This window comes from Oryzias latipes, chromosome 20, assembly GCF_002234675.1.
Source record: "Oryzias latipes chromosome 20, ASM223467v1".
NCBI classification, from domain to species: Eukaryota; Metazoa; Chordata; class Actinopteri; order Beloniformes; family Adrianichthyidae; genus Oryzias; species Oryzias latipes.
The window spans coordinates 17,782,311-17,807,927 of NC_019878.2; the positions used below are offsets into that span (position 1 = coordinate 17,782,311).

General features: G+C 39.6%; 1 protein-coding gene across 3 annotated transcripts in view; it reads right to left on the reverse strand.

Annotated features, from left to right (window-relative positions):
* Nucleotides 1–5,750: 5,750 nt before the first annotated feature.
* drd3 (dopamine receptor D3) overlaps nucleotides 5,751–25,617 on the reverse strand; it is a 32,836-nt gene continuing 12,969 nt past the window's right edge. Inside the window, exons 3-8 of one of the 3 annotated variants that reach the window (XM_011488947.3) lie at nucleotides 24,803–24,915; nucleotides 16,561–16,697; nucleotides 14,132–14,325; nucleotides 9,974–10,039; nucleotides 7,103–7,475; nucleotides 5,751–6,357 (exon numbers count right to left, since the gene is read on the reverse strand). In XM_011488947.3, coding sequence (XP_011487249.1) covers nucleotides 6,302–6,357; nucleotides 7,103–7,475; nucleotides 9,974–10,039; nucleotides 14,132–14,325; nucleotides 16,561–16,697; nucleotides 24,803–24,915 — 939 coding nt within the window. In that variant the 3' untranslated portion in view covers nucleotides 5,751–6,301. Of the gene's footprint in view, nucleotides 6,419–7,102; nucleotides 7,476–9,973; nucleotides 10,040–14,131; nucleotides 14,326–16,560; nucleotides 16,698–24,802; nucleotides 24,916–25,617 lie in introns of all 3 variants that reach the window. The other 2 variants (XM_011488946.3, XM_004081063.4) reach the window with 2 other exon arrangements.

Below are 25,617 nucleotides of genomic sequence, written 5' to 3' on the forward strand. Positions count from 1 at the left end.
ACACAGAAAGGTCCCACATTGATGTTCTGCTTCAGGTCCCCCAGGCCTCTGGTAGAGGACCCGAGCTTGGGTAAGAAACCACCCGTGGAAGGGTGAGAGGGTCATTTTTTTGTATTTTTCGTTTTTTCACTCCATCCCACAGATCAGATTTTACAACTTCTTTGACAATCAACTTGATGGTTTATCATCTTTTTCAGTTTTTTTCACAGGTAAATAGTAATTGCTACGTATTTCTTTACAGAAATCCTGTCAATGTTGTGATTTTTCTGCTGTCCACAGTTTCCTCATCTTCCTCTTAAATATTCCAGACCACAATGGTTCAGCAAGTTTCTGTTCTAACTGTTTAATATTGTGTTGCAAAAAAATGCCTAAGTAGTTTTAATGAGTTTAGATGGTTTTGTTTCTGGATGTGGTACTCTAAGAAAAAGCTTCTATAAAATGAGTTTTTTGTAGAGTATTTTTCATGTCGACTGATTCTTAATGAGTGCTGATAAGGTTTTGGTGACTCCACAGGTTGAAAACAGACTAGGAGAAGAAGTGCTAGTGAGTTTCTCCATCTGTGCTTCTTCAAATGATCCTTGAACCTGAGAGTTTGTGTAAATGAGTTAGAGTTTAAGAGATAATTGGACAGTGCCAAGCTGGATCAGCTCTGTTAACTGACCCAGCCTACCCTAATCACTACGCACAGTGGTGCATCTCACCGAGGCCAACACATTAGCAAGCTAACAAGTTGGGTATGTGGGAAATCCAGAGATATGATGAAACCATGGGGTTATCACAACATTTGTCTTTCCCTCCTCTGGTCATCCTCCAACTCCCAATAAAATAATTTAAATTTATCATGCATGATGCAGCTATTTTAGCAGACTCCATGCAGTTTTAAAATAATCTGTATCTCTGTGCATAAAAAAACAAAGCTGTGACTCTTAATAAATGCTCTGGGATATATTGATCTGAAGTAAAATAAAATGCTGACTACAGGTAATTATATATTCGTTGTACAGATACGAGAGTGGTATGATCTTACAGCCTCACAAGGGAGGAAGGGGGTGGATGATTATTACCATGCTGCCATGAAACATTGATGGGAGGATGGGACAGGGGCTTTTCAAGGTATGTGACAGTAATCATGATCTTCATCTGTCATCATGCCTTCATAATGAAATCTTGCAACTGCCTGTCAACTAAAATCCTGACCCAGGGCAGCTAAAGGGACCCAAGGATGGGGTAGCGGTGAGAACACTGCATAGCTGGATCCTGAATAAAGAAACACACCAGCCTGTGCTGTTGCTTTCTAAAGCACTGTTCACGTAGTCAATCACCAAGGAGCATCCCTCAAAAAAGCACACATTTCCTTCTGAAACATTCAGAAAAATATGCAAATGCTACTTCCATATGTGCTCGTCTTCAGGAAGCAAAAAGTGTGGCAGAAGGGTTGTTGGGTTGTCATTTGGTTGCCTTTGCTTCCCCCATTGTGTTTCAGGTGGTTTGATTAAACCGTATATAAACTCTGTTATATCTCTCTGTGTGTTAGGTTAATTAATTTTTGGTCTGAGTTGTTCCTATTTTCAAGTACAGTTATGCAATGTTGAGCTCTTTTATAGGCCCAGTGTTTACATTTCGATTTGCTTCTTTTTTGAATTTTTGGGGTAATATAAGACTCAATCATTCCTGTGTTCTCCTGCCTTTCTGTTCTCTCTCCAACAATGATCATATTTGTTTTAGTTTTCTCAGCATACTGAGCTCCAAGTTTTTTTGTCATCTCAGATCCTTCTGTCTTAATTGTTTTTTCTTTTATAATGTTCTAGAAGTTTTCATTTTTCACATTTGTATTCATTTCTTTGACCTTTTAAAATTGTTTTTATGTTTTATTTCCATTTCTGCAACTTAATCCTTAACAACCACAATTAATAAAGTATGACAGCTGCATAAAGGTACACAGATGAAGGATAAAGATGTCAAAAAAGGAAATAATGATTTTTAATGTGTAAAGCAGGCTTTCACACAAAGTAGTTACGTTTTCCCCCAATTTTTTCAAAATGCATTGCAAGTAACCCCCTTAACCTATAGTGTATCCCTTCATACATGCTCTGACATTTATCTGCTTTTAAATCTCAATACCTGAACAGTTCTATGTGCTTGCGCAAAGAGAAATTGATCTTTTAGTTAAAAAACAAATTGGAATAAATCTATGTTTTTAAAGCTTTTTTTTTTTTTGCAAACATAGCAATGTTCAATATTAACTTTAATACATCATGAATATCTGCAGTTATTATTTAGATTTTGCTCTTGTGAAAGTTTTCAGCTGCATCATTTTGCAATCAGGAAGTTTTGCAAATGCGCTGACAGTTCTACTTTCCTGTTAAACTTTAGTGATTAGGATGCTTTGGAAAATGTTTTATCACTTGAGTACTCATAAACTATATGGCAAGGATGTATTTATATTGCTAAATGAGTGCAGCACAGAGCATCTAATCAAAATGTAAGTGCTGTGTAGTGTTCTTTGGATATTATGGTGCACTCACAAGGGGAGAAGAAGTACTTATTGGGAAAAACTGTTATGGAGGAGCAGATCCTCCAGCATTAAAGTTTTGTTACATGACATTTGAATTTATCCTTAAAAAAGGGACAGCCAAGAAAAAAACACAATGCACTTTTAAAAAAGTAAAGTGTGGGGGAAAGAGATTAAAGATCGTTGCTCTTTTTTGGATACATTTCTACTTGGATTGTTTAATTAATCCATCATGCATTTATATAACAGAATTTGTGTTTATTTCATAACAGCTGAATTACATTTCTCCAGTTTCAACTTCATGGTTGGTCCTCCTCCCAAAGAGATCTACCGCTTTTTATCATTTTGGAATGAAATCTTTCCTCCCTAATTGTTAACTATTAAGACATTATAGTGCAGGACCATCTAGTGCCCTGGGTTTTAAAAGCAATATGGACACCATGCTCACCACTTTTTTAATGGTAAATAAGACATCACCAATTTCACAAAGTAAAAATCTAATAAATAGGAACATTTTCCCAAAAATATTTATGATTTCACTGTGTTCTAAGGAAGAAAATGTGGATGGTTTATAAAAAAAAATTTAAATGCATTTTTTCACAAATTTTGTGAAACCTTTTAGAAATTAAAACGAAATTCCAGAAACGAAAAAGAAAAGAAAAAAACAAGGAAACAAAAGTAATTTCCAGAAATCAAAATGAAATGTTACAAAAGAAACTCAACAAGAAACCAGAAAAGATTTCTTATTAGATTTTTTTCTTTTGTTTCATATTGATATCTGGAAGTTACTTTTGTTTTCCAAAATGCCTATTTATTTTTATTTTTTTATGGGTTCTGGAGTTTTGTTTTATTTCTGACATTTCATGATTTTTTATTATTTGTTTTGCTTTTTAATTGTTTTTGTGATCTTTAAACCTTTGAGTGATTTGTTGGTGCGATTTGCACTTCAGGGCTATTTAAGCTCTACAGCCTTAAAGCTCCTGGAAAAAGGACTCCAGTCAGTTTGCTACAGTTACAGTCAAATCTACTCAATTGTGTGACTGGATACGACAAAAGAGGTTGTGACAGTGTTAAACTCTGACCCTGACGAAACTTTGACAAAATTTCTGTTTCTACTTCATGTTTAGTAAACCGAATGGGTCAAACTGTCAATCCTTCTTGGCTCCTAAAATCTTTTAACTTTTTTTAAATCAAACCTAAATAGGAAATACTATACCAACACTGACTGACACGTTGCATGAAGACTAGCTTTTATTTTTTGGGGTTTTATCACGTAATTTATCAGATTCACTTAACTGGAGTCCTCCTTCATCCACATCTTGGCTGCTTTTTGTGTGTGCGCATGGGGGTTCTTACAGAGAAACTACAAAGGAAGATCTGAGCAAAAAAGCTTCATTGGATGGCATGAAGCACCACCAGAGAGCTGAGTGTGCACAGAAGTACAAATTAAAGACTGCAGATCCACGGCCCCCCACCGTGCAGCTCCACAAGGCTTTTACAAAACCCGGCAGGAGTTCAGCAGCAAGGACTTTGAACACGGCCGGAACCTAAGACTGACCCTGCATGTTCATCAGACACAAACTGTTGGAAACTGTCATTTTTACCAAAACACTTTATCGTAGCTATCAATTTCCCCCCAGTCTCCCACAAAAAAAACCCAACAACAAATGTTTTACCACTAATCCTGTCCATATTTAAGGAGAAGAATTTATTGAATTTCATTGACACTCCTTAAAGCAAGATAAAATGCACATACTTCTTTAAAAGTTTCTGAAGTGTGAGGATCAGAAAGCCAGATTTGGATCCCTTCTCTTCTACGCTTTGCAAGCCTGCACCGCCTTCAGGACATAATGTCACCATACAAGACATCACTCAATGTAAAAACAGATTGCCATGAAATTGGATGAGCAAAAAACATGAACCCAAAGGGCTTAACTTTCTTAGCTTTTAGTGACCCCATAAAGGATCCTAAAATAACATTTTATGAAGCAGTTTAAGCATGACTGAAAGTGTACACACTCATGTAACTGATTGTTCTTGCAGTGCTGTAATATTTGAAGATGCATTTGTTCTGCAGAAGGAAGTTTTTAAAGAAGGAAAGGTCATTATTTCATGTTTTGAGCAGGTAAAGCTCCTCCTTTAAACATTTACTCCATAAATCCAGTTTGATTAAATAGAATTAGATTCAAAGTGCAATCTCATTCTAGCTTTGCTTCACCACTGAAATTACGCCGTCGTCTGGGCTCCTGCCCTGAATTATGTATATTGATTCCAACTGACGGTTCTTAACAAGAGAAAACCGTAAATCAGTGGGATGCATCATTGATGTTTGCGTTAGGAAGATCATAACCGGTATGTGAGATTGTGCATCCGTAAACAAAAGCATGTACAGGCATAAGCACTTTTCAGGAGAATCAGGCTTGAAGCAGAGGGAGAACGGGTTTGGGGAGCAGGTGTTTATCCCTCTCAGAAATAAGGAGCCCGAGATATCGGCTAAGAGCGAACGTCACCCCACCACCCCTATTTTCTTCATTCCTGCAACTGTCCGCAATCCATCTCCAATTTTATTTCCTCCCACAGTCCAGTTTAATCCTCGCTCCCTCTGCTTTTCTTTAACGTGGTTCTTCTCAGCTCAGCTATCATTCCCTTATCTCATTTTCTGCTTTCGCGTCTGATTCATCCATTTTCTTGGTATCATGTTCATTTTTCTTTTCTGTTGTCGTCTGAGAAAACCATCCTATTAGGGGAAAATGCAAAGGATGGTACCTTTAATAAAGGCCAATAAAAATGCGCAGGTGCAAAAACCCATTTTCTTTTTTTGCTTTATTCGAACACAGTGCTGTGAATATTTGGCTCACGACAGACCGGCCTGCCACACAATTTACAACCCTGTTTGATTTGTAAAGATTTTTCTCCTTCGGTAACAAGCAGCTCCAAACTGCAGGGAGGATCGTCATTAAAGATGGTCCGCTTGAAAAAACAGTGAAAGTGTTTTCACATTAAACACCACACGTTTTTGATCGCAATGAATACACACTGAGCCTTGAACAAAGCCTTCCAGATCGATAAGTGTTCTCAAAAATGGTGCAAGTCTTTGATGGTGGACGGTTCGGTCCTTTCAGCGAGTCTAAAACATACAGCTGTGAGTTCTGAACTGTGCATGTGCTGGTGTGTAGCTGAAGGTCATGTTATTCTGGAAGAGAGTGGGGCTGGGGGGGGGGGGGGGGGGGGGGGGGGGGGGGGGGGGCTGAGGAGAATAACATGAGTTAATCCACACTTTGTAGAGGTCCAGGCCCTTCAATGAATTGGCCTGCACATCCATTTATCAGCCTTAAAACTCCATTTGGCGTCCAAAGAAGCTTTTTAAACTCATATTGACCTGAACTCATACTTTACAAGACATAATCAAAAGAAAGCCCAAGTCCTCTGCTATTGTTAAGACTTTCTGAATGTGAAAATGTGACTCTGGTTAGAGGAGTAATACTGTTTTAATGGAATAGCAGCCCTGATGTGGAGCCAGAAAAAGTTTCTTCGCTAAAGTAGGAAGTAAGCAGGTGTTATGAACCTCAAATTTTGGTCCGCCCACATTATCTTGCCGCTTGGCGCCATACATCCAGGGTCACTGTTAACAAAGGGCACCACGCCTGAGTTATTGCAAGAGCGTGACACCTTATTTCCATTTTAATCTGCTGTCACGTTTTTTTCCTCCTCAGCAGCTGAGAATCTTGATGAAGGCCCGCCTGAACTCGATGTTGAAGGTGGTGTAGATGACAGGGTTGAGGGCGCTGTTCACGTAGCCCAGCCAGGTGAACGCCCCGTAGAGGGCGGGAGGTATCTGGCACGTCCTGCAGTGAGTGTTCAGAATGTGAGTCACAAAAAAAGGTAGCCAGCAGATGAGAAACACCCCTGAAGCAGGCAGACAGCAGAAGAAAGGACAGAAGGGATTAGAGGGTGCAGGTAGGACAGAGTGGTGAGCATGGGGACAGTGGGGATAGAAATAAATAAAACGGCGGGGGAGAGTTTTTATCGGGGCAGGTTTTGAGGTTTTAAAATGGGAAGAAGAAAGGGGGGAAAAGACAGGGAGGAGAGAAAAAGAAGTTATTAATTATGGTCAAAGTAAGACTTCAAGAAACTGCTTCAATTTGTATTAAAATCGTAATAAAGATTGCTGTAAAGAACGTGCAAATGTAAATGCAATAAGACACACTCAATCACTATTTTTATCTGTAGATCTACGTGTGATACGACCTGTCTGGTAATTGGAGAATATGGAAGCATTGTCAGGGTTTTAATGACATCCACCATAGACTTGTAAATCCAGTAGAAAGTAATTTTTCCGTTCAGCTATACTTACTGATCGTCTGCAGATTTGCAGCGAATGCACACAGATTAAGAAACTGCAGAGTTGCTGTGATGACCAGATAGAAGATGAAAGAACCCATAAGCAGGTACGAGGAAGAAATGTTTATTTGTAAGAGGCTTAAGGCAGATTGAGCTACTGTCGCCTTTCTTCCATAAATTTGTCTGTGTTGTGTTTCTGTGACATTTACTCTCCCTCAGCTTAATTCCCTTGTGGCAATATCCACTCACCGAGCACAATCGCCAACATCTGAGTAGCTTTTTTCTCCCTCGCGTGCATGCTCCTGAATCGTGGGTTGTTCTGAGAGTGAGATATCGGCCGCAGTGACGTATGTGTTCTTCCGTTTGACAGTTCCTTCACTTCACAGTTCATCCTGATCGGAGGGAGTTCAAGTTGGTTGCTGTCCGATGCGTCCTGCTCCACCTGCCCCTGCTCCAGGTCAAACTCAGTCCGGCCACAGGAGGCATGGCTGATGCTGCAGTAGTTCTGCATGTCCACGGGTGGCAGCCCTGAGTTCTGTGCCGGTCCAGTTTTGGGCCGTTTGCGCCACAGGCAGCCTGAGAGCAGACTTGGCTTTGAAGTTCCTGATGATTCTACACTCTGCTAAAGGGACAAGATGCCAACAGTTAGACCATCCAGGTCCACAAAACTAACAGAATACCATCAGATCGCTTAAGGACCCACTCCAATCATCTTTTGAGCTACTTTTTAAGTGTTTTTTTAGCTAAAAAAAAATCTATGACAGTTTCTCCAGAGCGGCGGTAGTTTATTATGGCGGGACCATTGGAGGGTAGCAACCCCGTCTCGCTTCCCCTGCTCGTTGCAGAGCAGGGAGCTTGTGGCCAGCCCAGAAGTATTTTCTCCATCACAAACAGGCTCTTTTTAAAGCTGCATTTTTTCACCTGCTTCAAATTAACAATGGTGTGAATAAAGATATACTCAGAAATGCTGTTTTGAACTTACATTTCTCAATACATGTCCTCCACCATGAGAATGTTAAAAACACAGTTTTCATTGAATTGGGTCTTTAATTAATAATAGACTACAACTGGAACAGACTTGGGTTTGAGGTTTGTGTTCCATTTATGAGAAATTTGTGAGATTGTAGATGCAACAAGTAAAATCAAATTTCAACACAAACCAGATAATGTGTTAAAGTACCGTATCTTCCTGAGCACGGAACACACTGTACAACTTTAATGAATCTTGACCTTACACCAGAAGTGTGTGTTCAGCCCAGAGTAGGTTTCAATATTCTGTTATTTTGGTAGAACTCAAGCACACTCTAGTCCATCTCAAATAACAAGTCTCGGGATGGCTGATGTGTACTTTAGTGTGAACACAAATGGACTACCCAGAAAACCAAGGTGCAGAAGTTGGTCAGAGAAAGTGAGATGTGTTTTGCCTCAAAACAAAAAAGCTATTCAACAAAAGAACATTTTTATATTACTATTTTTTATGAGCTAATCAATAACCATTCCAGGCTGTCAAAAATATTTTGAGTCTTTTCAAGATTTTGTCTGACATTTTTGCTCAGATTTTCTTTTTGACTGAACAGTTTTCTAGTGATAAGCTTTTCTGGTTTTGAATTAAAAAAAAACTCTTTCTCTTTGTTACACTTTCTCCATTCTACTATTTTAGGCTTAAACATATTCAGTTATCAATAACCTATGTGTTTTATTGTGTGTAACATGTGGATCTAGGTGTTTTTTTTTAATTATTTGACTCAGTTTGTGAGGATCAGTGCTTTGAGTTTGGCTTTTTTAATTTGATTTAGACAGACAGACAGACAGACAGACAGACAGACAGACAGACAGACAGACAGACAGACAGACAGACAGACAGACAGACAGACAGACAGACAGACAGACAGACAGACAGACAGACAGACAGACAGACAGACAGACAGACAGACAGACAGACAGACAGACAGACAGACAGACAGACAGACAGACAGACAGACAGACAGACAGACAGACAGACAGACAGACAGACAGACAGACAGATAGATAGATAGATAGATAGATAGACAGATAGAAAGATAGATCGAATTTATTACAGACTCATAGTCCAATCAATAAAAAAGGAGTACACAGACCCACGACATTAAAAAAGCAGTGTTAACAATACCCAAGTTAAGAAGCAGTATACGAAAAATTACAATATTTAATAAAAAATAAGCTAATTTAAAAAATAAGAATAAAATACCAAGATAAAAACATTACTTATACACACCACACCATAAACATTAGTTACAAGGACAAATAAAAAGATGCAAAAAGTAATTTATCATTATTTTGGTTTTTCTTTTTTTCTGTTTTTCCTCTGTGCCTGAGCAGCATGGGGGTATGTTTTCAATCAACACTTATAATTTCTGTTTTTAGGGTCTGTTAGGGTCTTGGTGGCAGAACTGTGTACAGGCAGAAATGCTCTGATTCATGTAGAGTGCTGTTAACATCGACCAAAAGCGCCTCAATTCTGTTTTCAAATGGAAGTTTTACTTGAGCAGTCAGCCCACCTCAGGGAGTCAAGACTATTTGTGTTACTGAATGTAGTTTTTTATTTTGCTAGCTCATTCATTTAGCTCTGATAACAGCATATAATCGATTTCTTAACCTCCAAACTCAGCAGCTTCAATGAGCCGTTTCCGTCATGACTAATATCATCCATTAATGAGTTGTAAGTCTTGTGAAGTGCTTCCACAGTGGCTACAAACATGAATATTCATACTTTCTTACTCATCACATATTTTCCTCAGAGGTAAATTACAGATTGTTATTTCCTCTGCCTCGAAGTGGTCTGTGGGTTATGCAGGTGGCGCAGTGCGTCATCCATAGACTCTGCTCAAGTGTCCGGGTGATGTAAAGCAAAAACCTGCCCTTCAGCCTCCTGATGTCCCGCTTGCACACAAACCACAGGGTTGAGATCACTCAGTGGAATGAAAAAACCAAAAAGACACCAAAACAGAAAACATGAAAAGGCTCCAGACAATCCTGCACTCAAGATTAAAAATAAACATATTGCTAGAGATATATGCATACATTTAAATGTATCTTTGATGGGGATGTATGCATTCAATTTATGATTAAAGCAGCACCCACCACTTTAATCCTGATAGGAGATAAGTCCTGCTTTGCCTTGGGTGTCTCCTCTTGTAAACAGGTTTCCTGAGGGGACAAAAAAAGTAAATTGAAGATGGAAAACCCTTTCAAAATAAATCCCTGATAACCCCGGACAGCTCTGACATTATCAATCTTCAGGCAAAATAGATTTTTTTAAACAAAAAACTCATCAATTTTTATTAAAAATCTAATATTTTGCTGGATGCTTCTGGCAAAATGAAACCAAAAAAAATTATCTTTCAGGTCAGTAATGTCTGCTGCCACCCTCATCACCCAGGATGTGCAATTCAATTAGAAATTGGGCTTCTTTTGTGGCACAAAAAAACACAGGGCTCCTTCTTTTCAGACGTACTTTCGCTTCACAGAGTCACGATTCTATTATGGTAATTCAAAACAACAATTCATCATTGCTCTCACTTTGCACTTTGGGATCTCAGAGTTGACATCAAAATTACAGTCAATCATTTGTGACCCAGTGTTAAACAGCAGGCCTGACATATGTATGGCCATCAAGGGAGGAAAAGTGAACTGCAGTGACTGAAGCTGCGTTTAACGGAAAGCGTCTGGACGTGCCAAAACTGATCAGGCTGCTGAATAGAATTAATTAACAGGGTATTTTTACCCACTGTATTTCAAAAATAGTGTAGATCCAGATGCGCAGCCGATGACCTTGTGTCTCCTCACCCATGGTTAGGCAGACAAAGCCATCAATTACATGATAGATGGAACTGGGACAATCACCAGAGAGATGATGGCTACAATCAAAGAACAAGGAGCTTGTTGGTTGAGAACAAATTTTTAATTTGCATCAACTGTAAAAACTCAGTTCCACAAAATTGTCACGTATCGGTACCAAAAGCCATTAAAGCCTTCTCCATCAGCTGTCAGCCATATCTGATACATGAAAGGACTTTCAGCATATTTGCATGGAGACATGATAAAGAAAACAGAAAATAGTGTGACAGTCGAGAATTATCAGGTTGTGATGACACTCACACTTTTAACTGGATTTTACTCTATCGTATTTATCATCACAATTAGTGAAGGGAGCATGCTGACATCAGTGAATGATTTTTTTGTGATCATGTTTTACTATTCCTGTTTTAATTTCTCACTATTAATCTCAACCGCTTCGAGACGAGTTGCAAGGTGGTGTGTAGTGGTTAGCGCTCTTGCCTCACATCAAAATGACTCTGCTTCAAATCTCAGCTGGGACCCTTCTGCATGAAGTATGCTTGTTCTTCTTGTGCACGCATGGGATTTCTCCAGGCACTCCAGTTTCCTCCCATGGTCCAAAAATATGCTTCACAGGTTCTAAATTATTATTCTAAATAGCTCCTAGGTGTGAATTGTGAGTGTATGGTCCTGCAACACACTGGCAACCTGTTCAGGGCATATCCCGCTGTTGCCCAACAGTAGCCAGGACAGGCTCCAGCAACCCAGTGACTCCAAAAGGGGTTGAGCGGGTTCTGATGATGGATATGCAGAAGATCTTTGTGATTTAGAAAACAATCAATTATGTTTAACTGTCAAAGAGTGTACTTGTATTTTGAGTTCATTGTGATAATGCTGTGGAATAATAAGTCTGGGTTGTAGAGAACTAGATTAAATCATCACTCTTGTTCTTGGACTGATGCTTTAAACCATTTTCAATTGTTTTTATTTGAAAATGTAATATGCTTTTATTTGAAATGTATGTGTCAGTTCTAATATTTTCTGACAATGCAAATCCCATTTATAGCAAAAAAGACACAGAGTTTCGTAAATAAGTATTTTTTCATTCTAAAACCTGCCATAAGATGTGACAAAGGCAGTAAAAATGATAAAATGAATGATTACATTCAGCCTGTAAATTAAAGTCTATACTTTCCATATACATTTTCCTGCAGGTGTGTATCCTGCTGAGATCTTTTTCAACACACATATACCAAGCTAAATAAAAATTCCAATTTAACAACAACCATGAGAAAAGCAAACAAGGCACAGTGAGATCCATGGTGTGTTCTGACACCAGTCTATTATCTGTTAGCTGCAAGTAAGAGCATGTTCACATCTGGCTGTTTGGAGCTTATATCCTTAGATAATCCACTTTGATGCAAAATGTAAGTAAAAGGTTATTCCCCACAATTGTTACAAACCTGGGTGTGCAAATTTTTTCCTCTGCTTTTGACCCATCACCTAGGGAAGCAGTGCTCAGGAACTATTTGGTGATTCGAGTCCCAAATCCCTTTTATGATAAGTGTCAATCAGGGAGGCATTGGGTCCCATTTTTTAGTTTTTAGTAAGGCCTGCCTTTGGATTTGATCCCATGACCTCTCAGACTCAGAGGTGGACATTTAAACAGTCTGCCACTGAGCTGAGAAAGAAAACCAAATGACTTTAAAATGTATCCTGACAGACTGCTTACATCGCGCTACAACCTGTTTTTGACAGTTGCTAATTTTTTAGAATCCTTTCACAAAAAAGTTTGTCTCCGATCATCTTTTGATCTGTTCTAAAAGCGTTCCTCGTGGTATTTTAATGATTATTTTGACATTTTAAACAAAAATCACCAAACACACACATTTTCTTACAGTGGGCCTTTAATAGATATGTTTTATGTTAGCAGTAAGTTTGCAGTTGAACATGTTAAATCAGTTAAAAAAATAAAAACACAGTTTAATCATGGATCAAGAAATAAAAGGTATTTTTTTGAATGAAGAAACCTTTTATGTAGCTTACCACTGTATAACTAAAACAGTTAACCTTGGGAAAAGCCCACAAGGGCATTTGACTTCTGTGCTTGTCAAATGATCTTAGATCTTCAAGCTTGGCAGATCTTTCTGTGTCTAACACATCAGCATGAATGGCTGTTCATTCTACATCTAGTGAACTTCCAACAGCAACAAGTTAATCAGTGTTTCTCCCTCCGCCTCCCTTCGTTTTACTTTTTCCCCCCGAGTAGAAATGATTTATTTTAAAACAAATTCCTGCTGCATCCCCTCCTTATTGATTAAACCCACTGTTTTTATCTTGACAAGCTATTTTAATCATAGAGACATTCATGCATAAAGACAGGCGTGTCCACTGCTCATTAGCAGAGTCACACATTAATACTTCATCTCTGGGATGTGTTTATCTGAAGACAGTCCATAGTAAATCTGCAGAGCAGTCTTGCTAAAAATTGTCTGATGCCGCCCAATTAATTTCATATTCCAAAGATTCTCCTGACATTGCTTTTGAACCTTTTTATCTGAAATTGATTTCTAAAAAGTTGCTAATTGTATTTCTGACAGCAACGCTGTTGTCTGTCCCTCTTGATGCACTCTGCATTTAAGCTATCAGGCTTTAAGGGAGGGGCTTTCCTCTTGAGACGTGCAAACGCTGAGAGTGTGACTAAAATTTAGAGTTAGAGAAAAGATAATAGCCACAACAGATATCTGAAATTACTCTTAGGGAAAACGTTACTAGGTGAAAAGTATAAGATGCCAAAAGTACTCATTTGGAGCTGGTCCATTCCTATGTTTTAATAATTGAATTGGAAGGATTGAATTGGTAATAAACCAATTATTTATTAAAAATCTATTCTGCCAACTCTGTTTGTTTTTCAAATAATGAATTAAATCAGCCAGAGTAAGATTTAAAAAAAGATATAAACTTAGTGATCAATATCAATACCTTAAAGATGAATTCAAATAAATATTGAATCTCTGGTTCAATATCTGTATCAAAATCTGTTTGAAAAGTGAAGGCTAAGTTATAAACTGATGATAAATTATAGTTTGAGACTCTTTAAATCTTTTTATCAAGATCAAAAGTCAGAAGAAAAGTTTCTTGAAGAATCAAAGGGATAAAAACAACAAAGACAAAATTTTAGGAAAAGAAGTTGTTACAAATGTAAATTTAAATGATGTATTTGTTTTCATATGGTTTTCTAATATCTTTACTCATATGGTATTTATTTTTCCTGAGCCTTCATGAGGTCTTTAACTGCCTTAGGTGACTGGCTTTTTATTGACTGAATGTTTGGTAAACCAAAAAAAGGGGAGTAGAAAGGTTTCAGAAAAAATTGAAAAAAAGGGACAAATCTGAATACATATGCAAAAACTATGCAATTCAGTGGAGCTGAGTCTATGATGAAAAGACTTTTGAGCTCACCACTGAAGGATGGGTGGAACCTGGCTGCACTTTTCCTCTCGCCTGTCCAAAGGCGATCCTCTTCCGCCTCATTCTCAGGAAGACGTAGATACGGATGTAGACCAGCAGCGTGACAATAAATGGCAAGTAAAAAGACACCACAGAGGAGTAGATGACAAAGTCGGGGTTGGAGATGGAGCACACCATGGGGTCGTCTGTGGTAGAAGAAAAAGACAAAATAGCATTTTGGGATTAACAGGAAAGTGAAATCTGATCACTTAACATGAATTCTGTGATTTGTTCACCTTTATCCAGAATCATCCAGTTCTTAAGGTGTGAAATCAAGTTGTGATTGACAGTACAGCCATTTAGAACTCAAGATTAAAAACCATATGAAATCATGTTTTAATCAAAATTCACAAGTTAAATTCCCAGGTACACCAGCAAAGCTGTTCGTACAGCAAATGAAAAAGGCTGGCAGGCTGCAGACCTCAGCTCTGAGCAGCACAATCAATGTCAGCAACATGAACAAATTCAGGTATGCTCCTCTGTGGATCAATACCACATAACTCCCAGAGAAACTAAAGTCTGTTTGTGGTTCATCGCCAAACCGCAATCACTTTCTTGATTCATTCATGTCATTTTTCTGTCACATCTGTCCTTCCAGTCTTCTTGTTTTCAATCTACTTTATTCACAGAGAGATAAGATATTTCCGGTCTGGCCTGAATCCATCTTTCTCCATTGTTTGCCTCTGCACACATTTAAAAGAGGAATCTTTGCAATCAGAAGTCATTGTCTTTGACTGATTGTGAGCAAAATTGAAAGATTAACTTTGAATGCTTTGCAGTGAGTTTGGTAAACTCTCATCATTACGTAGATGCAGAAATTCCTCTTTAAGTTTAGCCTTTGTCTCAAAAATAGAAGCCTGTCATATTTCAGGTTTTGTCTTCTTCTTCTGATTGTTATTTTTTATATAACATTTTATATTTTAAAACATTTACTTTTAAAGACTAGTATTAATTCCAGAGACATCCTGCAACAAAAACATCAAGACAAAGAGAACACACATTTTTATGTAGTCATATGCATTCTTCTTTTATCTATCAATAAAAATACCCTTGCTGCTTTCACATTTGTGTGAGAATCTCACACTTGACAACGTGTTAAATGAGATACCCAAAGCTAACTGGTTAAAACTGGTGCTGCTTAATGCAACACCAACTGAGGAGATAATATCACCTGCAGATTAGTTGTCATGGATGAACCAATTAGCCAAACCACAACATCCACCTGCAGATTACCAGGTTATTCAACAATGAGATAAGAAACAATGCTCTTCTGGGAAATCCCAGATCCCTGGCTTCATGTTGGTTTTACGCGGACATCACTCTCCATGCACCACGTCCTTGTCTACATACACAAAAAAAACCTCCAATATTACAAAAACAAAGGCTAAACAGTTTTTTTGGTCAACATAAATCCACAGTGGCAGAAAAGTATAAATTTCAATCTGAATATGGTTGACCATCATTTCTGTGAGTCATGAGACACGCAGCACCGCCTCGTGATGCAAACTCTTAAGCTGCGGTACACAAAACACTTCTGAAGGATGAGGATGTAATTCAAGCCTTTAGAGTCATCACAAAGGCATATGATGATGTTAATGTGGCCATGCGTCACTAATCTGACAATCCATTAACAACTTCGGAGAGTTCATTTAATATACTGGCATTCTTCGTAAGAGAGACCTTTATTTCCTGCAATATGTAAAACACTTAATAAGTCTGGTGTGAAAAAAAAGCTTCACCCTTCACTTTCCAAGTAAAATATAACACTGGGGCACGTTATAAAAACACATTTTGCATCCATTGCTTCCAATAGAAGCAGCCATATGATCAGAGTGACCGTCATAATGTAGGGCAGAAGGTTTTGGCAAAAAGCGGGGATCTACAATTGTGTTTTAAAACTAAAGAATGAGGGGGCATGTGCTAAAACATCTAAAATAAGCTTTTCCTAAATCACTCCTGTTTTCTAAACATTACCTTTTATACGTTTTCTTCTTCAAATAAGCTATTTTGCATAAAAATCTAAAATTGTGACTTAGTTTATAAGCTGTACAGGTTTTCTAGGTTGTTTATCATTACCAGCTTAAAATATGACACTATAATGGTTAAATCCTCCCCGCCAGGTAAGATCACATGCTTTAACATGCCAATAACACCACTTAGGGTTCTTTTCTCAGGCTCAGAAAATCACTAAATCCAGACAATGTTTTCACAGAGAGAGAGCATATTCAAAACCCCAGTTTTGTGTCTCCTAAATGACAAGCATAAAACTTGTAATCCCGACATGCTGCGTTTTGGGCGTCACTGTATTTTGCTGCCTGCACAGTTTCACTTTGACACATCTGGACAAAGAGTTAAACTGCAAGTGTGGCTGTTGACCTGACCTGTGGTGTTGAAGCCAAACAGCAGAGGACAGGAGACAGCAAAGGCCAGGACCCACACCGTGGCAATCATGGCGAAGACTCTCTTTCTGGAGCAATGGGTGGTGTTGTACAAGACGGGCATTACCACTGCTGTGTACCTGCACACAAACATGCAGTAATTAATGATTAGTGTCCGGACGGCCTTGGATGTGCGTGCACACACGAGATGCAGGTGTTGACCTTGAATCACCTTGAATGAAGACATAAATGCTGATACAGGACAGTTAATGAGAGTAATGAGACAGAGAAGAGCTGTGAAAAACACCAGGCTTTTTGGTGCCAAGAAATACGCCGCTGAGAGCGCAGATGATATGAGGACCGACAATGGAGAGGCACAGCAGGCTTTTTAATGCAGAAACAATTTGCTTATTCAGAAATAAACCTAGAAGGGTTTTGATTTAAGAGTTAATCAGCACACTATATGACAAGAGTGCATAATGAGCCCAGGAAAACAGGGTCCAGCATTGGCTCTGAAGAAGGAGTAATTATGCTGAAGCTCAACCCAAACTGGATGGGATGCTATGTTGTTTAGAGCCAGATAACTGCCAAAGTTGTTTATACTCATCAGAATAATTACTCTGGCGCAGCTCTGGGCTAAATGCAGAGTGAACCCGGAGCCGAAGAAACACCAGCGTTCACTAAAAATACTCCCATCTTTACTCTGCTCTTACCCTCTTACCACAATGCTCTCTGGGTAAATCAGAGATAAAAACAATGGATGGGTTTGGAATAATTGATTACTGATGATGTGCAAATCTAAGTTACACTTTGATTTTAGAATAAAAAGCAAGTCTCATCAGCTCAGTGAGAAAATCTGTCTTTGGTAAAAGGGCTTTTCAAAGAATTCACCTTGACTCTGACGACATGTGTCGAGTATTATTGTGCGGAGCAGTTGCTGTGATGGGATTATGAATAAACAAGGTTATCAAGAAGGTAACGCAGGAATGTTACACATTGGCAGTGACGTGGAATGCCTCTAGTGCCTCAATTAATTTTGAACATCACAAGCAAATGATGCAGCAGGGGTGCTGTTGGCTCGTGTAACCATCCATCTCAGATAACCACAGGGTTCACAAGGATTTCATCATTCAGGTGTGAATTAGTTTTTGCATAAAAGAAAACAGCTTTTCAACTGAATTAAGATTAAAAAGAGGACTGGGGAGGCGGCTGTCAGATAGGAAGTGGTGGTAAATGGTTAAGAAAGAAGGTGATTCTTGGGTTCCTGCTGTCATCTCATTTTTTTCTTTAATAGAAAGAAAAAAACAGAAATTCAATTTCCTAAACTTTTTGAAATCAACAAAAGATAATTTAGGCTTGAGAGAGAGCTATTACAGCTATTGATTCATTTGTTGTTTATTACCCACAAAAAAAAATATAAAGACAAAACTACAACTTTTTTGTCACAATGGAAAGAAAATAGCAAGAAGAAAATTTCTTTTTTCTGTCCTTACAGAATCAATAAAGCCAACAATAAACAAAAAGAAACAAACACAAAACACAGAGAACACCAACAAATGTGGATTACTTAGTTTAAACGCAAAATATAATTGTACAAAATACATAAAACAAAAAACAATTATTTTTGTTCACATTTTTAAAATGTTACATTTTTAACAATTAAAAGAACGGTAATATGTTTATTGGTTTAAAATCTTTGATTTGTGGTTAAAGATCTTTCCATAACCTGATACACACATCGCTCTTTAACTTTAGTTCTAAATTAAGGTTTCTTGAAAATGACTCCTTAATCTATTCGTCAAATAGAAAAGGTGTTTTTAGAATTGATCCAACTGAAGATTTAGCTATTTGTATGTCCATTTGATTGAAGTAATCTTATCATATATTGTAACCCCCCCCCACAAATGTTTACATTGATTATGACACCTCAAAATGTTGAATGTATTTATAATTTTAAACATTATTCAACATGTTAAAGAAATTGCAGCTAAACCATTGTAGCTTGTCCCATTTCACTTTTGTTTTTATTCTAAAAGTTTTTTTATGTACAATAATGGAGAACTTTTCAGCCTGGTGTAGAAAACCACAAACCGAAAATCAAGAATGATCTGTGGAAAAATCAAAAGAAATACTTTTCAAAAAGTTAAAGCTAACGAAAATAAACTTGATGGATTTTATTTTAAAAGGAAGAAAATAGGAAAAGCTACGATAAACTTTTTTCTTTAATTGACATTTTTTCTTACTTTGCATTAAGCTAAAATATTAGACTCTTATGATTTTGCAAGTTTAGACAAATCAACTCATGAATTTGATGAGGGTCTTTGAAATGAAATGTTTTCCATGGGCACCAGAGCTGTTGTTGGAGCTGCTGAAATTGAAAAAACAAAACTGGATGGTCTACAAAGAGTACAACTTTTGTATTAATAATACTTTTTGTTATTATTGTGCTTTTTCTGCAAGAGAATCATGGTGCAAGCAGGCAAAGAGCACTGCAGAAGTAAAAAAAATGAATTTTCTCAAAACTTTATCTCATCAGTCTATCAGATGAGCATGTTCTTCTATACTAGAAATTAAACCTGGTGCCAATGGAACATTGATTCACATCCAATCTCATAAAGTCCTCATCTTTAGCTGCACTCTAACTCCCTTTTCCATTAAACCTGTATAAATAAATCCCACAGCATCAGCGGTTCTGAGGTCAAACTTTATCCCTTCTGCTGCACAGTTGAACTCTGCTGCTCGTAAGTTCAAAGACCAAAGGGAGATATGAAATATTAACAGAAGTACAAGAAGAAAAATAAGCAAATAAATAATGTAAACACACCATGCACATCTAGAGCAAAGGTTAAAAAAATAATTCACATAGCTCCCATATGCAAAAACAACCCAATTTTGCCACTTTTATCTTGTCACACAAATCTTTAAACATAGATGCTCTTTAATAAGATTTCAGTCAGACAACTCTTGCAGAAGAACATTTATTTCACAACATCTTTAGGATGACATTCACAATTTGATTCACAACTTCGTTTTGGCATAAGGCTCCGTTCAATTCCTTGAGACAATTATTTTTCCATACACTTTCGGGTAACAACCCCCGTAACGGAGCCCACAGGTGGAAGCCGGGGAGGAGGGAGGGGCAAAGAATGAGCGCTGAAGGTAAGAGAGAATGAACAATTGTACACCTGACTTAAATAGGACGCTAAGCAGGTGGGTTAATTAACAGACCCGCCCTAGGGGAGTAAACTGCAATTCTGCCGAGTGTCTGCCCGAAATGCGACGAGTCGCTTATTTCAGTCAGACAACTCTTGCAGAAGAACATTTATTTCACAACATCTTTAGGATGACATTCACAATTTGATTCACAACTTCGTTTTGGCATAAGGCTCCGTTCAATTCCTTGAGACAATTATTTTTCCATACACTTTCGGGTAACAACCCCCAACACCAAGATCATCCAGAAGAAGAAGAAAATGTAAATGTATAATGTATAATCAGTGTGTAAATAAGATGAGGTGTGTTTTCGGCAGCATTCCATTTTCACTTCATTTCATTTCATTTCATTTCATTTTCCAGTATGACTGCTATGTGTTTACCCGGCACCATTGACCGTTTGGCCGCTCCCTTCGAGAACCACTCTACGAAGGGAACATGCTATCTAGTGTATCTGCTATGTGTTTACCCGGCACCATTAACCGTTTGGCCGCTCCCTTCGAGAACCACTCTACGAAGGGAACATGCTATCTAGTGTATCTGCTATGTGTTTACCCGGCACCATTGACCGTTTGGCCGCTCCCTTCGAGAACCACTCTACGAAGGGAACATGCTATCTAGTGTATCTGCTATGTGTTTACCCGGCACCATTGACCGTTTGGCCGCTCCCTTCGAGAACCACTCTACGAAGGGAACATTCTATCTAGTGTATCTGCTATGTGTTTACCCGGCACCATTGACCGTTTGGCCGCTCCCTTCGAGAACCACTCTACGAAGGGAACATGCTATCTAGTGTATCTGCTATGTGTTTACCCGGCACCATTGACCGTTTGGCCGCTCCCTTCGAGAACCACTCTACGAAGGGAACATGCTATCTAGTGTATCTGCTATGTGTTTACCCGGCACCATTGACCGTTTGGCCGCTCCCTTCGAGAACCACTCTACGAAGGGAACATGCTATCTAGTGTATCTGCTATGTGTTTACCCGGCACCATTGACCGTTGGGCCGCTCCCGTTCACCAGGGGAGCATACTATCTGAAGAGAGAGAGAGAAAAAGAAGACTGGAGGGGAGCCAACAAGATTACACAACCTGATTCAATTTAAACACCATGCATTTTATACTCATCATTCGCGGCTTCTACTTGAGGGAGGACTTCTCTTAAGATAATTATTTTCCTTACGCTTTAGGGTAACAAAAACCCCCAACGCCAAGATCATCCAGAAGAGAAAATGTGAATGTATAATCAGTGTGTAAATAAGATGAGGTGTGTTTTCGGCTGCATTCCATTTTCACTTCACTTCATTTCATTTTCCAGTATGACTGCTATGTGTTTACCCGGTACCATTGACCGTTGGGCCGCTTCCTTCGAGAACCACTCTACGAAGGGAACATGCTATCTAGTGTATCTGCTATGTGTTTACCCGGCACCATTGACCGTTTGGCCGATCCCTTCGAGAACCACTCTACGAAGGGAACATGCTATCTAGTGTATCTGCTATGTGTTTACCCGGCACCATTGACCGTTTGGGTCGCTCCCTTCGAGAACCACTCTACGAAGGGAACATGCTATCTAGTGTATCTGCTATGTGTTTACCCGGCACCATTGACCGTTTGGCCGCTCCCGTTCGAGAACCACTCTACGAAGGGAACATGCTATCTAGTGTACCTGCTATGTGTTTACCCGGCACCATTGACCGTTTGGCCGCTCCCTTCGAGAACCACTCTACGAAGGGAACATGCTATCTAGTGTATCTGCTATGTGTTTACCCCGGCACCATTGACCGTTGGGCCGCTCCCGTTCGAGAACCACTCTACGAAGGGAACATGCTATCTAGTGTATCTGCTATGTGTTTACCCCGGCACCATTGACCGTTGGGCCGCTCCCATTCACCAGGGGAGCATACTACCTCAAAGAGAGAGGGAAAGAAATGAAATGGGAGCCGACATAAGAAGTACTCCTACCTGATCTTAGAACGTAAAGCCCACGTCCGCAAAACGCTGGCGGAACTATAATTCTAGCCGCCATGGACGACCCTAGGATGACACAAACTTACATCCAATACAATGCTCCCGATGACATCCTATGCCATGAATGAAATAACCCCATATTTGAAGCTTCCATCACATACTATGACGGGGTTAACGGCCATAAACATTTCATCTGGCATAATATTCACACAAGCTTAGTAAAATCCATTATTCTAAGCTGCCATCACACTATGACGGGCTCGACGCCATTATATACACATCATGCATGCTACTAACGCAGGCTTAATAACTGCCATTATTACGAACTCCAACGACAATACCACAACGAGCTTAACGGCCACAAAGTTTTCCCCCATTTGGCATACCAATTAAAATGATTGAATTGATACAACTTAGAGCAACCTAAATTTTGAGGCTTCCACCTGACAAATAATTTTCTTTCAACATTTATAATCCAAGAATTTCACACTCATTCTGCAGCTGACATAGATTGATTCAAGCCAGAAGTGTCCTTGGAACGCAGAGGAGGTCCACCACCCCTTCACTTTCAGTGCAGCAATAGGTACGTTGAGCAGTCATCGTTGCAGCACCAGATCAGGGAATGCATGGGTGACATCATTTCCTGGAAACGGAGAAGCTGATCGGGGCGTGAGGGTTCGCAGGCTCAGGATGCGATGCATAGATAAAAAACAAAGCAGTATTAGTCTTGACAAGAATATATAAATAACCCAGAAACTGATCAGTTTCAAAATGATTGAGATAAATTAAATAACAGTGCTTTTAAAAACAAATCTGAGAAAGTGAAATTTAGTAGATAGTTAAGGTAAAGACCCATTGTGGATTTATCGCACCCTAGAAACCACCATAATTACAAATTCCAACAGTGAAATAATAGTGAAATATATGACCTGCACGGAATCTTAACACCAATTTTTTGTTTTATATATTCCAATGATAAAAGTAACCTTTGACAGTTTCAGAGGGACGCACCTTCAGGAGGCCATCGAGGAGTAGGAGTAGTAGATGGGAAGAGTAGCCAAGGAGATTTGTAGATGAGGAAGGTCAACATCCCACGTAGCAGAGGATTACAGCTCGGCTGGATTTGATGCCTTGTATATGATATTAATGGTTCTCAAATTTTTTATTTAGCCAAGGGCGACTGGATACTGCAAAAGAGAACTTGAGAGCCATGAGGGATCATGGTTTTGATATTATTTTTGCTAGACTGAACCTTAAGCATTCAGAGGCGGAGTATAACAAGCCTCCAAATGGGGATGCATCTAGCAGAGTGCCATCTGCTTAGAAAAGTCAGACCGAAGACTGACTTGTGGACACAAGATTTAACTCTTGAACTAAGCTTGAGAGCGCAAGTGATATATTTCCTATGGTCAGGGTAGAAGTTGCTCAAAGTGTTAATTAACCAAGTCAACCGATGACACAATACTATCATTCAATATTGAAACAGCCTTAATATAATCTCCAAGGATGAAATAACCGGACGACCCCTTAAGAACCATCAGAGCTGTAGATTCTGGCGGCCGGTCAAACACAAACCACTCTTCTTAAATCCTTTTCCCCCAAACCAGAAGGCGCAGACACAGGAGAACAAGTGGAGGAAGCCTGAAGACACAACATTCATCACAAAACCACTCCAGGCATAGAGAGGGAAAGATCAAACGCAAAACACGAAAATCCAGAACAGGAACACGCGGCCCAGGATCGAACTACCCCCAGCCGAGAAAACAAGGCCGCGACGAGACCGACACACTCACTAATGCGGCCGACGCAAGTCCCTGAGGACAGGGCAGGACCCACTGGGGTACACAGAGCAGGGAAAAAACAGGCGGAGCAGAACGTGCGGGGCAATGAATGAGGATCGCTGAGTGAATAAAATGAGCCATAGACGCTGCATAAGAGAGACCAATCATAAGGGAAAATGTCCATAGCGCAGAGACGGGTCCAAGAGACACTGATTCACATTCCAACTAACCAGCAGCTACAACAACGAAGAAAACAAACAGAAGAACCGCCATAATAATAAAGCCAGCATCAAATTAAAGACAATCAAGATTTACACACAGCTCCCAAAGAACAAAACAGCAATAGAAAATAAATGCTAAAAGCCACGATAAATTCAGCCAGCATGAGAAACCTGTCCAAACGAGGACTGCCAGCCTTCACAACCACAGAAAGGACCCCACAACCCCTGAAAAAAAAAAAAAAAATAAAACAACCGGACGACGCAGAACTACGCAGCAGAAAAAGAATCAGAAGTGCATCATAAAGGACCCGAAAAAAACTACAATTCCCAGGGTCCTTAGGGGCGTGACGTCACCGAAGTAAACAGGAAGTGAGACGCAGCCATAGAAAACTACATGGGAAAAGTACCGCACGACGCTCACCGTGGATAATTGGGGTGACCACGGCAGACGAGAAGACCCGACTACTCCTGATCGGGGGGCACGGACATCCCGAACATTGCGGAAAGCACACCCCCTGCAGATGCACGCGACCGCGGCGAAACGAACGCGCTGTGCGCCGTCAGCCGCCCGCGGATCGGCAGCCGCCCGCGGAGCGGAGGAGAAATTAAGGAGAGCAGACGCGGCGAAACCAAAACCCCACATCAGAAAGATGGGGATCATCCATCCCAAGGACGGGGGAACATGGCAAGACGCCGAAAGAGAAGGAGACCCGCGGGCTCGGAGACCGGCGAAGAATGAGCGCTGAAGGTAAGAGAGAATGAACAATTGTACACCTGACTTAAATAGGACGCTAAGCAGGTGGGTTAATTAACAGACCCGCCCTAGGGGAGTAAACTGCAATTCTGCCGAGTGTCTGCCCGAAATGCGACGAGTCGCTTATATAAAATAAGGCGAGAGAACCCTGTCTGCCTGCTGTGTAGTGTCTGAAATCAAGTGAAAGGAAGAAAGGACCTGGGAGGATAGTTGACATTTACAGCATAGATGTCATGGAAACTTCCAATGTCATACACAATAAATGCGATAAGGGGGGGCGACACCCTTGGCACTCGGCGCACTCACCTGTCAATGCTGATAGCGCACAGGTTGAGAATACTGGCAGTGCACATCATCACATCCAGCGTGACAAAGATGTTACAGTAGAGCCGGTTGAAAAGCCAGGCACCGCCGACCACCTGCACAAGACAGGCAGGCAGATTAACAAAAAAACAAGAAAAAAACACTCTTCTCTTCCGTGCCGTCAAGTGTGACGCACTTTATATACAGGTGACAGAGGGGGAAAAAGAAGGAGAGGAACCTGAACTCATTAATGCGACTTTAACCAACCTTACATGATGAAGACATCCTGTTTTTCTGACCTGTTTTCATGTACTGCAACAAATCACCGGTAAGCAACTTTTTTCTGCATTTTTTGGATCAACCTTGCAGCTGTGGACTGTGCATGTACCATATTTTTCAGAGTATATGTCGCTGTGAAACTAATACTCAGGAGCGACTTATTTGTGATCTTTCTTAATCATTAAAAGGCTCATATATCTATAATTTCCAAATGACATTGGTTGACCTATAGCATATGTTTTCCCCTAACAACCATTAGAGGGCACTGTAGGTGTGTGTATCAGTATTTGCTACTAACAGCAACGCAGAAGAAAAAGCACCATCCAAAACAAATATGGAGGAGATTCTTGTCATTGCCCTCCTGAACTTTATAATATTTTTCTTATTTGCATGGAGACATTTTTATGTGTGGTTTTATTTTTTTTTCTTCCTCTGACTATTGCAGGACAGCAAGCCATCCAACTGGGCAACAAATACACAGAAGTACCGCTGAAAGACGCAGCTCCTGCAGGATAAGGTCATTAAAAAAAAAAAAGACT